We start from the raw sequence: 12932 nt of genomic DNA, 5'->3' as shown, positions 1-12932 counted from the left end.
CTTGAGGGCCAGAGCGCGGGGCAGGGCTTGGCCCTGCGAGCAGGGGGAGCGGCCCCCGGGGCCCCTCTGTGATCTGAGGTGTGGGCAAGTCACTGCCCCCGAGCTACGGGGGCAGCCAGCTTTGGGCATCCAGCCAACAAGTCTGGTTTCCGTCGTGGGACTGACCTGGCTGGCGGCCCTGGGAAGATCTGGGCAAACAGGTGAGCTGCTGAGGTTCCTCCCACCCCGAACGGACAGGCAGGATTGGCCCTGGGGAAGGGGCTGGACCTAAGTCCTCAGCTCTGGCTCTGAGCCTGAGGTCCAAGCTGCCTTCAGCTTCTACTGCGCTGACCGCAGCCTCCCATCCCCGGCCTCTATCTCCAAGCACCTGGCTTGCAGGTCCTCCCAGGAGCCATGGATCCCAGAGGTGAGTGGGGAGGGCCAAGGGCTCCAGGATCAGGGGTGTGGGCACCTCTCAAGGGATCTGACCATCTGGCCAAGCGTGCCCAGCGGGGTTAGAGCCGGCGGTCCTGAACCAGGAGATGGGTGCAGAGAAGGCTTTATGTGTGTGGTGGGTGGTCGCGGGCAGGAATGGTGATGGCTCTCAGGGAAGTAGGGCTTCTCTGCTGGCTCAGACAGGTAGAGAATCCACCTGCCATGCAGGAGACCGGGGTTCAGTCCCTGGGCAGGAAAGATCCCCTGGAGAAGGGACTGGCTACCCACTCCAGTATTCTTGCCTGGGGAATTCCACGGACAGAGGAGCCTGGACGTGCCCAGGGTGGTGGAGGGTGGAGGGCAGACCCTTGAGGGCAGCTGTCCTGATTCGACAGCCAGGTCTCCCCCAGGTAGAAGCACCCCCAACAGGCGCATCTCCGGAGCTCTCTCTTTCCTCCACTTTGTCTGGGCCCCAGAGGAGGGAGCAGATGGTCACCGAAGGACTTCCTTCTGCTGTGAAGACTGCCCGGTCAAAGGCCCTCCCGGGTCAAAGTCTCTCGAAGTCCCAGTGTGGGAAGTTGGAACCCAGGACATCTGGGGAGTGGGGGGTTGGTGGGGGCGGGGACAGAGCAGGAAGCAGGGAGGGAGTGAGGGAGGGAAGGAGGAGCTGGCCAAGGGGCAAGGAAGCTCTGAAGGCACAGACTGTTTCCTGGATGGCAGAGCCCAGCCCAGCCCCAACCCGAAGCAACGAGCCAGCGTCAACCAAGGCCACCTGTGAGTCTGGGGGTCGAGAGGCAGAGGGGAATGGACCAGAGCGGGCGAGGAGGAGGAAGGGGCCGCGTGCTGCTAGGGTGCTCTATGCCCCCGGGGTGGGGGTGGAGGCTCAGCCTGGCCCTCTCCTGCCCCGCCCTGTGGCTTCCTGGCAACCACTCCTCTCTCTTCTGGGAACCGCCTGCTCTCATCCCCACCCTCCTAAGCCCTGGGTGGGCCCGCCCAGCCCCTGTGACTGCTCATGCAAAACCCAGTCTCTACGGGCAAGGGGACTGCCGGGCACCTGGACTCCTCAGGAACCCCGCACGGGGCCATTCATGTGCCCCCTTCACAGAGCCCAGCTCAGTGAGCACCCACAGTGCGAGGCAGGATAGTGGGGCGCTGGTGTGCAACCCAAGCTCCAGCTGGGGGTGGGGGGCGGGGCACCCTGTAGCCGGGGGCCACTCCTGGGGGCAGGCCAGGACACTGGGACCTGACTCTTGTATGCGTGTGTCCCGGGCCGACCCAGGCACTGTTCATTCACCTCATCTGGGGCCGGTTGCAATGAACCTGCCAGAGCAGCGGTCCGAGGCATGAATGGGAAAACCCGCTCTGTGGGTCCCCTTCTCCCGGGGACTAACCAGGGCTGCGGTCAAACCCCAGCTCCTGGAGTCTCCCCTTACTTGACCGGTGGAGGAAGGTAGGGAGGGACCTGGGGGCTCTGGGCTTTCCAGACGCCTAGGAAGTCTCCCCTGCCCTCCCGGCCACCCGCCAACCCAGAGCAGGAGGAGGCGGCCCTGGTGGGAAGCTGGGAGGGTCGGAGAGGCGACCAGGACCAACCTGGATCCCTCTCTCTGCGCCCTCCTGGCTCCAGGGACCGGAGGTCGGGGGGACTGGCCGTAGGGGATGCCTGCCACCACATGCGAGGAGGAGACAGTGGAGGGAGGCGGGACTCCCGCCGTCCTTCAGGGGTCAGTGGGAGCAAGACCCAGTCCTCTGCCTGCTCACGGGAGCCCCTGGGTGCCTGGGGGTCACACTCTCTCGGAAGACCAGGGTGCACGGCCGCCTCTTTTTTCTGACAGTTGACACGGAAGTTCTCTTTCACTGATGGAAGGAGGCAGACTGACTTGGCTGAGGCTGGGTTGCCGGGTAGAGCTCCTGGAAGAAATCCTTTTCCCAAACAGACTGGGAAGGACGCACTGGGTGTTCCCGGCTCAAGTGGCTCGAGTTTGTACTGATTCCCTGAAGCCATGTGTCCTCAGTCTGCTCTTCACGACCCAAGCAGAGAGGCCCTTGTGAGGGTGGTGCGTGGGAGCCGCGGGAACCAGGGCTCTCGGCCTTTCCCAGTCAACAGAAATTGACCAGAGGCCGGACAGTAGAGATTGACCAGAGGCCAGAGAAGTTCAGGCAAGGTTTTACTGGGGGGTCTGCGGCAGCAGAGGGTAGTGAGAAGTAACAGATTCCCTTGCTTGCTTGCTTACTGGGGGTGTGGGGGGTGGGCAGGCTTGTTCCTTTTGTGGGCTGAGGGTAGGGGTGTGTCCAGGCGTGGGACTGCAGGGCTGGTTCGCCCACCCCTCAGGTGCTATTGTGAGCAGGGTGCATGCGGGCTACCCTGCTTTTGCTCCCAATCCCCTGCTTTTGTTCCCAATCCCCTGCTTTTGTTCCTGGCTTTTCTGAGGTGATAACTAAGGGTTGGTTTGTTTTTTTTTTTTTTTTTGTATCTTTTGTCCAGAATTTACCCCAACTGTGCGTGCATGAAGTTATTTTTAGTGCCATAGAAATTCTTTGTGTCTTGTTGCTGGAGGAGAGGTGTGTCCAGGGGCAAGTATTGCAGAAAAGGGTCCCGCGTCGTCTCCCGCGTCCCAGCCTGTCTCACTTCCCACTGAGAGACTCTACACCCTTATTCGTAAGGGGTTAGGGACCGGCGGTCTCTCCTTCTGAAACTTCTTCCTGCTGGTCTTCCCGGAGACCCTAGGTTTCCCGAGAGGTGTAGAAGTCCCTTGCTGACTGTGCCAAGGGCCTGCAGGGACTTGAACCACCCTCCACAGGAATGGGTTGAACTCCTTGAGTCATCATGAGCCTTACTTGAAACTTTGGAGCCTAGTAGACACAAACTTCACTTTCACTTCTCACTTTCATGCATTGGAGAAGGAAATGGCAACCCACTCAGGGGCCACGGGGGGGACTGATAAGGACCACCTGCCTTGCACAGTTCTAAGGTCTTGTACTATTCGACATTCCCCCATTGACTGAACAACGGGCAGAATTAGGATATTGCACGGGGCTTCCCTGGTGGCTCAGACAGTGAAGAATCTGGGTTGGGAAGATCCACCGGAGAAGGGAGTGGCTACCCACTCCAGCATTCTTGCCTGGAGAATTCCACAGACAGAGGAGCCTGGCGGGCTACCGTCCATGGAGTTGCAGAGTCAGACACAACTGAGAGACTAACACTTGTTCACTGTGGAGACTGATGGGGTACTAAGAGGCCATGTTTTAAGAATTTATCTGTGAGGGGTTGCAAACTTTTTTTTGCTCCCAACTTTATGTCTTATTAGGATAAGTGGCTTCTGGCTTAAGGTTAATTTTTACAGGTTGGATATTTATGGACTTCCCAAGGATTCTTTTGCCCCAAACATCAGGGAATAGGATCTTGCTCTTGCGAGTGATCTTTCTTATTCAGAGTCAAGAACAAGGGCTGCCTGGGGTCTCCTAATTGTCATATGGCTGAGAGGCAGCCATATTATGGTCTCTCCCCAGTAGTGGGGAGAACTTCCCTGGTGGCTCAGACAGTAAAGTGTCTGCCTACGATGTGGGAGACCCGGGTTCAACCCCTGGGTCGGGAAAATCCTCTGGAAAAGGAAATGGCACCCCACTCCAGTACTCTTGCCTGGAAAATCCCGTGGACGGAGGAGCCTGGTGGGCTACAGTCCACGGGGTCGCAGAGTCGGACACTGAGCGACTTCCCTCTCCAGTAGTGGGTAGGAAGCTCAGGCACAGCTACAGAGTGTGTGTTCGATTGGCAAGTGAGAGGCCCAGGGGAGCAACTGCTTCAAGGTTTTCCATCAACAGCAGTTACTGTGCAGGTTTTAGAGGGAAGAGGTCCAGAGGGAGAAGTCAGGACAGAGTAAGTGGCTCCGTATTGATTTAAAAAGTCAGTCTTCTTACCTGCCGCGTCAAGGACCACCCACGGCTTCTTGATGGAGACAGACAGCTTGTTGAGGGGCGTCACCAGAAGCCCCAAGCGGCCTTAGTCGTCCAGCACAGCTGTCTGGGGAGTGGGAGTCCCTCCCGCTTTGGGAGGGGATAGTCCCACCTCCGAGGACCGTGTACAGACTGGGCAGGGACCAGGGGGGTCTTTTTTTTTTGCACTTTTGGCCCAGTGGCCAGTTGACCGATATTTGAAGCATAACCCCTGCTGGTTTTACCTCCAGGAGGACGGTTGGACTTCCGTGGCCCCCTTGGGTTGTCCTGAGGCTGCATGGCTAACAGCGTGGCCGTCAGTTTAGCTCGGGCCCTGGCCAGCCTGTTTGCACGCCAGGTTCTCTCTTCCTCCTCGGTTTGATCTGGATTATTAAATAGCCCAGAGGTCTCTCTAGGAGCTGGGGCATCGGGGTTTGTGGGCCGAATTGTAACTTTTGGAGTCTCCGCCTGCTATCAGGGGCAGGATGGCTGATAAAATGTTGTCCCAGCAGGGACTGACCCCTCAGGAGTGGATGGATCGAGGTCAGTAGATTTTTTTTTAAAAACCACAGGCCATCCCTGAAAGAGGGCTGAATTTTCTTTTTCCTTCTTGGGTTGCTCCTTTAGCCTTTTCATAGTTAACTGACTTTTTGATGCACTTTCTCATTCTTCTGTACACACCGTAGCAAGTGTTCGCCGGCTTCTGTCCGTTCCCAGGAACTGCAATGCCCTCAGGATTCCCGACGTGAGACCGCGTCCCCACCCACATCAGAACGTTCGGGTCGGTCCTCGTCAGTGTGTCCCTGTCCCGGGGTCCAGCCCCGGTTGGATCCAGGGATATCCTCAGGAGGACGGCATTGGCGAAAGGATAGTTAAAAGGAGAAAGAGACAGAGGCTTGACCTGACTGGTTTATGTGGGAAACCAATAAAGTTCGTGACACCGAACTTGCTCTGACCACGGAGGCCGCAGGCGCCCTCTTGAATAGCTGAAGGTGCCCCACCTTAGGCACCTTTTGGAGTGCGTCTTAGAAGCCCAGGCAGGTAAGTGGTCTCAGAGAGCCCCCACGCTCCGAATCAGCCATCCTGAAGGAAGAACAGAGGAGAAAAGGAGAGAAAAGGAAGCAAGAAAGAACAACGTGGGGAGACCAAGCTTCGGTGAGCAAGGCCCAGTAGCTTTATTTTCAAAGGGAGCTTATATACCTTAAGTTGTGCATAGAGGATAACAGGGGGTGTGAAATCGTGCAAAGTCAGCAGTCTTTGATCCTTATCGAGACCAGGCTTTCTTTTCTGCAAACTTATCGTATACAAATGCTTTAGGTGATTTACATCATCTTCTGGCCAGAAGGCCTATTAACATTTTAGGAGTCTTTGTCCTGATAAAGGTTAGTTAACCAGAAAACTTGTTTTTTCTAAGAGTAATTATTTTAAAGTTTGGCGCCATCCTTTGAAAGTGTTAGATAAAGTTGCATTCCTATAGGACAAAGGTGCAGTGAGCTCACAGCAAGGAAAGAATTTATTACCTTAAGGGTCTAAGGTTGTTAGCACCAAGGCCACTACTTATTTCTTCTATATACCAACTATATTAATTAATATACACAATATAGGGGATGTGGCAAGCATTGGCTCAACAATGAAATATTCTGCTAGTTCCATTCTAACAATTTCTCTATACTATTTGAATATCTTAAGCTTCCCGTCATTCCATCCAGGTAAACCTGTCAGGCAAGTTAGAGAGCCATCTGAGGGGTTTGGATTGAAATACTCTTAATATGCCCAGGAGGCTAATTAACTAGAGCTTTAAGTTGATTTTCTTCAAAGAAAAGGTGATCGGGGATAGCCCCCCGTTAATGTCAGAGGAGTTGGTGAAAGTCGTAAAATAGTTAAAAAAAAAAAAAAAAAAGAAAGTCGTAAAATAGTAAAACAGACAGATTCTGGTTTTGGGGTAGACGCTCAGGCAGATCCGGGGGGCCCTCGAGTCCTGACTCGCCTTTGCATATCAGGCCTCTCCGCATGTCCTTTGTCATGGGTGGGAACTCCCATGCTGGCTCCTGGTACCCCTGGGCTGCCGCCCAGGCTCTCTGTTTTTCCTCAAGGGTACAGCAAGTAGATAAGACTATTTGGACACCCTTCCAAGTTACAGGCCAGAGTTAGGGCCTGAAACCTTTCAACAAACTTACTAGGTCTTCTGAAAACGGGCTCAGTCGCTGTTTACATGGGGTTAAGTCAAAGAGAAGGGTACATGTCCTCTGACTGGATGTCCTTTTGCCCTTTGCCACTTCCCTAAGTTAGTTCAGCTCAGTCGCTCAGTCGTGTCCGGCTCTTTGTGACCCCATGGACTGCGACACGCCAGGCCTCCCTGTCCTTCACCAACTTCCTGAAGAGGACATCCTATTCCCGACTCTGGCTTATAGGAAGTCCCATTATGAATCACCCCGAGGGACTAGTCTCTCCCTCCTGGGGTAATGGAGACTATAAAGGAACATAGGTGGGGTGAGGGGTTGGTCAGAGGGATCTGGGGAAGCAGGTGGCTCCGGAGAAGCACGGGAAAGATTGGAGAGGGTTAGAAGGAGTTCACCTAACATGTTGGGAGTGCTTTCCGACTCCCCAGGCTTTTCACTACAGGAGACACACAGAGTGGGGTTTTGGTAAAGGACCATGAAGTCTTGGACATATAGAACCTCAGTTCATCTTCCCATCTTGCAACAGTAAAGATCCAATTGCAAGATAGTACTGTAATTTAGAGACCCATATTCAGGTCATTTTCCTCCATAGCCCCAATTTATCTAAATGCCAGGCAATCACAGTAGACTTCAAATTTTTTTTCCTTTTCTGCCCATCTATTTTTAAAATGTCCATTTTTTTAGGGATACATCCCAGAGATGTTTCTTCTGACTTAGAAGAGGATCCTTCTGTGTTGATTAACCTGCAACTAAAAACGCTTCTAGAAATGAAATCCATCCTGGAGACGTTTACCAGGAGGCTGTTATCAGAAGAGAGTCAGGGTGTCCTCTGAATTTCCTTCTTACCTATGAGATTGGGAGCATCGTCCACGCTCCCTTGGATTCCCTGGGGGCTCAGACAATAAAGAGTCTGCCCTCAATTCGGGAGGCCCGGGTTCGATCCCTGGGTCAGGAAGATCCCCTGGAGAAGGAAACGGCAACCCACTCCAGTATTCTTGCCTGGAGAATCCCACAGACAGAGGAGCCTGGCGGGCTAGAGTCCACGGGGTCCCAAAGAGTCGGACACAACAGAGTGACTGACACTTTTACTTTCTTTCACTCCTTGTTCAGACATTTAGTCTGAACAGGGACTCCACTGGCCTCATGCAAGCCAGGCAGACGGTCACCCTGGCCTGGATCTGAGCCCTGACATTGCCAGGAGTTCTACATGACTTTGGGCAAGGCTGTTCCTTCTATGGAAAGTTCCTCCCTGGCTGGAGCTCCTGTAATGAATTCTTGGGGGACGGTGATGCTCACACTGTCCTCTGCAAAGCCCTCTATTTCCTCCCCTCGCCTGAGCACTAAGAAAGGAGGAGCACTGTTTCCAAGGAGGAAGTTCAGGGTGGCCTAGGGGACACCTGAGGCCCTGTGAATTGCTGTCGTTGTTCAGTCAGCAAGTCAAGTCTGACTTTTTGATCCCATAGACGGCAGCCTGCCAGGCCTCCCTGTCCCTCACCACCTCCTGGAGCTTGCTCAAACTTACGTCCATCGAGTCAGTGATGCCATCCAGCCATGTCATCCTCTGTCGTCCCCTTCTCCTCCTGCCCTCAATCTTGCCTTAGCATCAAGGTCTTTTCCAACGAGTCGGCTCCAAAGTACTGGAAGCATCAGTCCTTCCAATGAATATTCAGGATTGCTTTCCTTTAGGATTGACTGGTTTGATCTTGCTTTGAATATTTGAAATTAAAAATCTCTGGCTTCCTTGGTTAGTGGTTGATAAAGTGTTCTTTGTTCATCTCACTTGACCTGTTGGCAGCAGCCCCGGGACACCTCTGGGTGTGGTTTGGCGGTGTCAGGGCACAGATTTCAAGAACCTGTCGGGGAAGTGCAGCCTTCGAGACCTCTTCCCTACTCCATCCCCACACCCTCTCCCTCCCTGGACGTGCGACTCAGGACAAACACCATGACAGCTTGCTTGTTGTCGTGCCCAAGTGCCATATCCAGTCCAACCCTGGGGCCTGGCGGCCCAGCTTCCAGGCTCCCTGGATCCTCCAACGCCAGGAGCCTTCCATGGTCTCTTCCATCATCCGGCCTCTCCTCCTCTCTCTGGTCCAGCTCACCTCACTGCACCCCACCTTCTGGGCTCACTTCCCCGTCCTGAGCTGGTAGCCCTATGCCTTTGTGGGAGCACAGGAGAGCTTCTTGCACTTTGCCTCAGAACAGTCATTTGAGGTTCACCTGTGCAGCCCGCTCTGTTTCAGAGGTGGGTGAGGAGTCGGGGGGCTCAGGAAGTCAGCTGGGAAGTGCCAGGAACCCAGACCAGCTTCCAGCTCCGAGCCACTGGGCAGCTGAACTGTACAAGGTGTGGGCCGAGAAGATTCCATCCAGATCTGTGTGCCAAACACCATTGAGAGAAGGGACGAGAAGAGAGTCAGAACACGTGTCCCGACGCCCCCAGCCATCCTGCATGGGGCCGGGGGAGATGCCAACAGGGGAACCTCGAGGTCGGGATGTGGCTTTGCTGGACGGGACCCACCTTCAGCCCACCCTCCCGTCAGCTCGCCTGGGCCACTGAGCCCCATCAGCGGCAGGAAATGAGCCTCCAAGCCCACCCCATTTGTCGGCCCACTTTTTTTTTTTTTTAAGAATTATTGTGGTAATATATACATAACAAGAAACTTACCATCTAAACCACGTTTAAGTGTACATTCCTGTGACGTTAAGTACATTATGCAGCCATCACCACCACCGTCTCCAGAACGTCTCATCTTCCCAAGTGGAAACTCTATGCTCCATCCCAGCCCCGGCCCCTGACCCCTACCACCTACTTTCTGCCTCTAAGGATGTGACTCCTCTAGGGACCTCAGAGAAGTGGGAAACTACAGGATTTGCCCCTGGTGACTGGCTTGCTCCACTTGGCATGATGTCCCTGAAGTCCATCCACATTGTATCTCACGAAAGGGATAGTGTTAGTCGCTCAGTCGTGTCCGACTCTTTGCCACCCCATGGACTGTAGCCCATCAGGCTCCTCTGTCCATGGGATTTTCCAAGCAAGAATACTGGAGTGGGTTGCCATTTCTTTCTCCAGGGCATCTTCCCAACCCAGGGATCGAACCTGGGTCCCCTGCATTGCGGGCAGATTCTTTACCGTCTAAGCCACCAGAGAAGATCCTGTTGCATCTCATGCCAAGCCTTTGTAAGGCTGGCTCGAATTCCACAGTACTGATGCCCCACGGTTTCTTTATCCATCGATGGATGTTGGGGTGTGTCTTCGTTTCGGCTCTTGTGAATAATTCTGCTGTGAACACCAGTGTCCAAATATCTGTCTGAGTCTCTGCTTTTACCTCTTTTGGGGTATATACCCATGAGCAGACTTGCTGGATGATAAAGAATTATATGTTTGATTTTTTTGAAGAACTGCCATACCTTTTCCCACATGACCAGGGATACATCTTGAAGTTGGAACTGACACAGTGAGACGGTGAACTGAATTCAGGAAAAGGAAGAGTTAAAGATGCCTCGGGTTTTTTTGTTTTGTTTTGTTTTATGGCCACCAACCAGGGCTCGGACTTGGGGCCAGCAGTGAAAGCTCCGAGTCTTAGCCACTGGATCGCTGGGGAATTCCCAGCCTCAGACTTTCTTAACATTTATTTATTTTTGGCTGTGAGGAGTCTTAGTTGTGGCACACAGGGTCTTCCTCGTGGCACGCGGGGTCTTTCGTTGGGTGCACGGGCTTCTCTCCAGTTGTGACTCGTGGGTTTAATTGCCCTGTGGCATGTGGGGCTCAGTGGTAAAGAATCTTCCTGCCAATGCAGGAGATGTGGGTGCAATCCCTAGATCAGGAAGACCCCTTGGAGAAGGAAATCGCAATCCACTCCAGTATTCTTGCCTGGGAAATCCCATGGACAGAGGAGCCTGGCGGGCTACAGTCCATGCGCTCGCAAAAGAGACAGATACTACTTAGCAACTAAACAGCAATAATGACCTCTGGGACCTTAGTTCTCCAGCCATGGACTGAACCCCCGTCCCCCGCACTGGAAGGCGGATTCGTAACCCCTAGACCACCAGGGAGTCTCAGTCTTGGACCTTTATGTGCATGGTGATGCCCTATCCTCAGACAGGAAGCGTGCCCCTTGGAGGTGTGGTGATGGGGACCTGTACGTCCTGTTTGGCCATGATAAGGTTGATGTGCCCTCAGTGGGGATGGCCATTCCAGTTTCCTGGTCCGCAGGTCCACAGAGCGGTGAAGGCTGCAGATATGCAGGGTCATCAGCATAGGTATGATATTTAATGCTCTAGGAGCCCCTGGGTGGTGAGTGCGGGTGCAGGAGGGAGCCCAGGACCACGCCTGGAGCCTCCAGTTCTCATGCTACATGGCGAGGAAGAGCGAAGGGAAATAGCCCAAAGAGTTCAACTGCAGCTGATGCGTTAACTCAGACAAGGACGAAGACATCGGATTAGGGAGCTGAGACTCTTGGAGGCTTTGTGTAGGGAAGCTTCAGTGAGGTGCAGGGTGAAAGGCTGGCTAGTGAGGGTTAAGAAGACTCTGGAGAAGGGTTGGAGGGCTCAGGAATAGAGGATTTTCTTTTCCAAGATTTTCTCTAAAGAGATGCTCAGATGAAAAGGGAGGGGCGCCAGAGGCAGACAAGTCAAAAGAAAAATGTAAGCGATGTACACACGTCACATTCTGCCGCACCCCTGCTCACCTGGTCCTGCACACACCTTATCACCAGGGCACAGCCAACACCCCATTGCTCACCCGGTGGGTGAGAACTGGAGTCTCAAACAACCGTTATCTGCCCACCCTTCCTATCATGAGGCTGAATGCCTTTCAACATGCATGGTCATTTCACACGCTTTGCCCCTGAAAAAAATTCAACAATTGCTTATATTTATTAAGTCATAGGAGGTATTATTAAGGGAATTAGGATTTTTCTACGACATGAGTTGTAAACAGTTTTTTCTCCGTTTTGGTTTCTTTTGACTTTGTCTGTGGTTCTTTTTAACCATGCATAGCACTTCATTGGGTCATATTTATTTGCCTCCATTTAGGGCTATTAAGAAAATCTTTTGTCAAACTTGGGCTTTTCTCCTCTCCAGGATTTAAAAAGTGACATGTTATTCTGGTTTATTTACATGCTTATTTAATGTCATTATTGTATATTTGGAGAAGGAGATGGCAACCCACTCCAGTATTCTTGCCTGGAGAATCTCATGGACAGAGAAGCCTGGCGAGCTGCAATCCATGGGGTCACAGAGAGTCAGACACGGCTGAGCGACTAACACATTGTACATTACCTGGTTAAAAAATAACAATGATTCTTCAGGAGATAAACTACACGTCACGTCCACCTGGCCACCGCAAATACTGCTCCCCTGCTCTTTATGCACATTTTGCATTTATTTCTTGCGCTGCCTTTTCAGTTCAGCCAGTTCAGTTCGGTCGCTCAGTCGTGTCCGACTTTTTGTGACCCCATGAACCACAGCATGCCAGGCCTCCCTGTCCATCACCAACTCCCGGAGTCCACCCAAACCCATGTCCATTGAGTTGGTTAGGCCATCCAGCCATCTCACCCTCTGTCGTCCCCTTCTCCTCCCGCCTTCAATCTTTCCCAGCATCAGGGTCTTTTCAAATGAGTCAGCTCTTCACATCAGGTGCCAAAGTATTGGAGTTTGAGCTTCAGCATCAGTCCTTCCAGTGAACACCCAGGACTGATCCCCTTTAGGATGGACTGGTTGGATCTCCTTGCTGCTGCCTTTTAGGTTTTTTTTTTTTAATGTAAATGTAAGTTAATATGATTACATGTCCTTTCCACCCTGTTTTCTTGCACAATGGGTAGAATATTACTTGCACTGTTCTGTACTTTGCTTGAAGCACGACTTATAAATTCCAACCGCATTTTTTTTGACGGTTGTATAGTATGCTTTGTTGGACACACCAAAGCCAATTTAATCAGCACAGCCCCGCCCCAGAGGAACCCTTGGGTTGCTACCGGTCCTTTGCCCTCACATACCAAGCCTAGCAGTCACTCTACTCGTGTGCAGCTTCCTCTGCCCTGTAGCTAGTCCGAACTGAATCTGCAAGGTCACTTGCTGAATCTGCCTCTGGGCAGGTACTGTCTCATCTGCCTTCGTTGTGGGTTCTACCCTCTCTACTCTCTACAGCGGTGTTTCTCACTCGCCCCCCACCTCCACACACACAGCTACGGCACTGTAATGGAAAATATTTTAGAAGATCTTATTGAGGAAATGGCACCCCACTCCAGTACTCTTGCCTGGAAAATCCCATGGACAGAAGAGCCTGGTAGGTTACGGTCCATGGGGTCGCAAAGAGTTGGACACGACTGAGCGACTTCACTATTGAGTCAGGTTAAGCTTTGGAAGGCCACACATCATTGATGTCCAAGGTTTTTTGCACCCCAAGGGTCA

At 52.8% G+C, this 12932-nt stretch overlaps 1 protein-coding gene across 4 annotated transcripts in view; it reads left to right on the top strand.

Moving 5' to 3' along the window:
- The first annotated feature begins 267 nt into the window (after positions 1 to 267).
- ABO (ABO, alpha 1-3-N-acetylgalactosaminyltransferase and alpha 1-3-galactosyltransferase) overlaps positions 268 to 12932 on the top strand; it is a 37919-nt gene continuing 25254 nt past the window's right edge. For 2 of the 4 annotated variants that reach the window (XM_070799614.1, XM_070799613.1), the window contains exon 1: positions 1077 to 1188. In XM_070799614.1, the coding sequence (XP_070655715.1) occupies positions 1128 to 1188 (61 nt within the window). In that variant the 5' untranslated portion in view covers positions 1077 to 1127. Of the gene's footprint in view, positions 407 to 1076; positions 1189 to 12932 lie in introns of those variants that run through there. The other 2 variants (XM_070799615.1, XM_070799616.1) reach the window with 2 other exon arrangements.

Source organism: Bos indicus, chromosome 11, assembly GCF_029378745.1.
Source record: "Bos indicus isolate NIAB-ARS_2022 breed Sahiwal x Tharparkar chromosome 11, NIAB-ARS_B.indTharparkar_mat_pri_1.0, whole genome shotgun sequence".
NCBI classification, from domain to species: Eukaryota; Metazoa; Chordata; class Mammalia; order Artiodactyla; family Bovidae; genus Bos; species Bos indicus.
This window is presented reverse-complemented; position numbering and strand designations above follow the sequence as displayed.